The sequence below is a fragment of the Salvelinus fontinalis genome, unplaced genomic scaffold (genome assembly GCF_029448725.1).
Source record: "Salvelinus fontinalis isolate EN_2023a unplaced genomic scaffold, ASM2944872v1 scaffold_0314, whole genome shotgun sequence".
NCBI classification, from domain to species: domain Eukaryota; kingdom Metazoa; phylum Chordata; class Actinopteri; order Salmoniformes; family Salmonidae; genus Salvelinus; species Salvelinus fontinalis.
The window spans coordinates 165,001-168,177 of NW_026600523.1; the positions used below are offsets into that span (position 1 = coordinate 165,001).

The 3,177-nt window shown below is 56.6% G+C and overlaps 1 protein-coding gene across 1 annotated transcript in view; it reads right to left on the minus strand.

The window, feature by feature from the left end:
- Positions 1-2,882: 2,882 nt before the first annotated feature.
- Positions 2,883-3,177, minus strand: part of LOC129845468 (neuronal acetylcholine receptor subunit alpha-9-I) — a 38,529-nt gene continuing 38,234 nt past the window's right edge. The window contains exon 7 of the mRNA XM_055913414.1: positions 2,883-3,060. Coding sequence (XP_055769389.1) covers positions 2,890-3,060 — 171 coding nt within the window. The 3' untranslated portion in view covers positions 2,883-2,889. The remainder of the gene's footprint in view (positions 3,061-3,177) is intronic.

The following is a 3,177-nucleotide window of genomic DNA, read 5'->3' on the forward strand; positions in this document are numbered from 1 at the left end:
CCACGCTGGTCCTCCTCTCCTCCCCACGCTGGTCCTCCTCTCCTCCCCACTCTGGTCCTCCTCTCCTCCCCACTCTGGTCCTCCTCTCCTCCCCACTCTGGTCCTCCTCTCCTCCTCTCCTCCCCACGCTGGTCCTCCTCTCCTCCCCCCGCTAGTCCTCCTCTCCTCCTCACTCTGGTCCTCCTCTCCTCCTCACTCTGGTCCTCCTCTCCTCCCTCTCTCCATACAGTCAGACACCTCCCCACTCTGGTCCTCCTCTCCTCCCCACTCTAGTCCTCCTCTCCTCCCCACTCTGGTCCTCCTCTCCTCCCCTCCCTCCCTCCCCACTCTGGTCCTCCTCTCCTCCCCACTCTGGTCCTCCTCTCCTCCCCACGCTGGTCCTCCTCTCCTCCACACTCTGGTCCTCCTCTCCTCCCCTACCTCCCTCCCCACTCTGGTCCTCCTCTCCTCCCCACTCTGGTCCTCCTCTCCTCCCCTACCTCCCTCCCCACTCTGGTCCTCCTCTCCTCCCCACTCTGGTCCTCCTCTCCTCCCCTACCTCCCTCCCCACTCTGTTCCTCCTCTCCTCCCCACTCTGGTCCTCCTCTCCTCCTCACTCTGGTCCTCCTCTCCTCCCCACTCTGGTCCTCCTCTCCTCCCCACGCTGGTCCTCCTCTCCTCCCCACGCTGGTCCTCCTCTCCTCCCCACGCTGGTCCTCCTCTCCTCCACACGCTGGTCCTCCTCTCCTCCACACTCTGGTCCTCCTCTCCTCCCCTACCTCCCTCCCCACTCTGGTCCTCCTCTCCTCCCTACTCTGGTCCTCCTCTCCTCCCACTCTGGTCCTCCTCTCCTCCCCTACCTCCCTCCCCACTCTGGTCCTCCTCTCCTCCCCACTCTGGTCCTCCTCTCCTCCCCTCCCTCCCTCCCTCCCCACTCTGTTCCTCCTCTCCTCCCCACTCTGGTCCTTCTCTCCTCCTCATTCTGGTCCTCCTCTCCTCCCCACGCTGGTCCTCCTCTCCTCCCTCTCTCCATACAGTCAGACACCTCCCCACTCTAAACCCTAACCATAAACCTTACCTTAACCCTTAACTAACCCTAACCCTTAACTCTTACCTTAACATTAACCCTTAACTAACCCTAACCATTAACTAACCCTAACCATTAACTAACCCTAACCCTTAACCTAACGTACCGCACCATATTTCAGCCACGTGGCTAATAGAAAACCTCCCACCTCATTAACATACCTCTGCAATAAAGGGCTCTGGAGTCGGATGACCAGGCCCAAGGTCCCAGGCCCAATGCCCAAGGCCCAAGGCGCAAGGCGCAAAAACAGGTTCACAAACGGTTCACATTAAAAAAAACACTTTAAACTGTTTATTAATTTAACGGTGCATTTGACAATGGATCAATTACTCTTTTTAGGCAAGTCAGTTAAGAACAAATTCTTATTTACAAAGACGGCCAACCAATCCGTGTAGATGAAGGGGAAGAGACGGCCGACCAATCAGTGTAGATGAAGGGGAGGAGACGGCCGACCAATCAGTGTAGATGAAGGGGAAGAGACGGCCGACCAATCAGTGTAGATGAAGGGGAGGAGACGGCCGACCAATCAGTGTAGATGAAGGGGAGGAGACGGCCGACCAATCAGTGTAGATGAAGGGGAAGAGACGGCCTACCAATCAGTGTAGATGAAGGGGAGGAGACGGCCGACCAATCAGTGTAGATGAAGGGGAAGAGACGGCCTACCAATCAGTGTAGATGAAGGGGAGGAGACGGCCGACCAATCAGTGTAGATGAAGGGGAGGAGACGGCCGACCAATCAGTGTAGGTGAAGGGGAGGAGACGGCCGACCAATCAGTGTAGATGAAGGGGAGGAGACGGCCGACCAATCAGTGTAGATGAAGGGGAAGAGACGGCCGACCAATCAGTGTAGGTGAAGGGGAGGAGACGGCCGACCAATCAGTGTAGGTGAAGGGGAAGAGACGGCCGACCAATCAGTGTAGGTGAAGGGGAGGAGACGGCCGACTAATCAGTGTAGATGAAGGGGAGGAGACGGCCGACCAATCAGTGTAGATGAAGGGGAGGAGACGGCCGACCAATCAGTGTAGATGAAGGGGAGGAGACGGCCGACCAATCAGTGTAGATGAAGGGGAGGAGACGGCCGACCAATCAGTGTAGATGAAGGGGAGGAGACGGCCGACCAATCAGTGTAGATGAAGGGGAGGAGACGGCCGACCAATCAGTGTAGATGAAGGGGAGGAGACGGGTTAAAGAAGGATTTTGAGACAATTGAGACATGGATTGTGTCTGTGTGTCATTCAGAGGGTGAATGGGCAAGACAAAATATTGAAGTGCCTTTGAACGCGGTGTAGTAGTAGGTGCCAGGCGCACCGGTTAGTGTCAAGAACTGCAAAGCTGTTGGGTTTTTCCACACTCAACAGTCTCCCGTGTGTATCAAGAATGGTCCACCACCCAAAGGACATCCAGCCAACTTGACACTGTGGGAAGCGTTGGACTCAACATGGGCCAGCGTCCCTGTGGAAGGCTTTCAACACCTTGTAGAGTTCCTGCCCCGAGGAATTGAGGCTCATCCCCCTCCCTAGTCCTTCTATCCTCCGTCTGTCACACTCCCTCTCTCTCTCTGTCCCTCTTCTACCTCTCTCCCCTCTCCTCCCTCTCCTCCGTTCCTCCATCTCTTCCTCTCCTCCTTCCCCCTCTCCTCGTCTTGTCCCTTCCTCTCTCCCCTCTCCTTCCTCTCCTCCTTCCCCATCTCCTCTCCCTTTCCTCCCTCTCCTCCGTCCCCATCTCCTCTCCCTTTCCTCTCTCCCTCCCTCTCTTCCTCTCCTCCATCTCTTCCTCTCCTCTCTCCCTCTTCCCTCTATTCCTCTTCTCCCTCCCTCCCTCCGTCAAGTTGCCTTGCCGATGATGAGGATACTCATGAGGAAGACCATGATGAAGAAGATCCACATGAAGAACCGGTCCATCACCTTGGCAACCTTCTTCCACTCCGCCCCTTTAGCACACGTCGCCCGTTGCTCCCGGAAACAGTTGGCGATGTACTGAATGTTATACACCACCTAGAAGAGAGGGATGGGGAGGAGAGTGAGGAGAGGGAGGGAGGAGAAGGAGGAGAGTGAGGAGAAGGAGGGAGGAGAGGAAGAGAGGGAGGAGAGTGAGGAGAGGGAGGAGAGTGA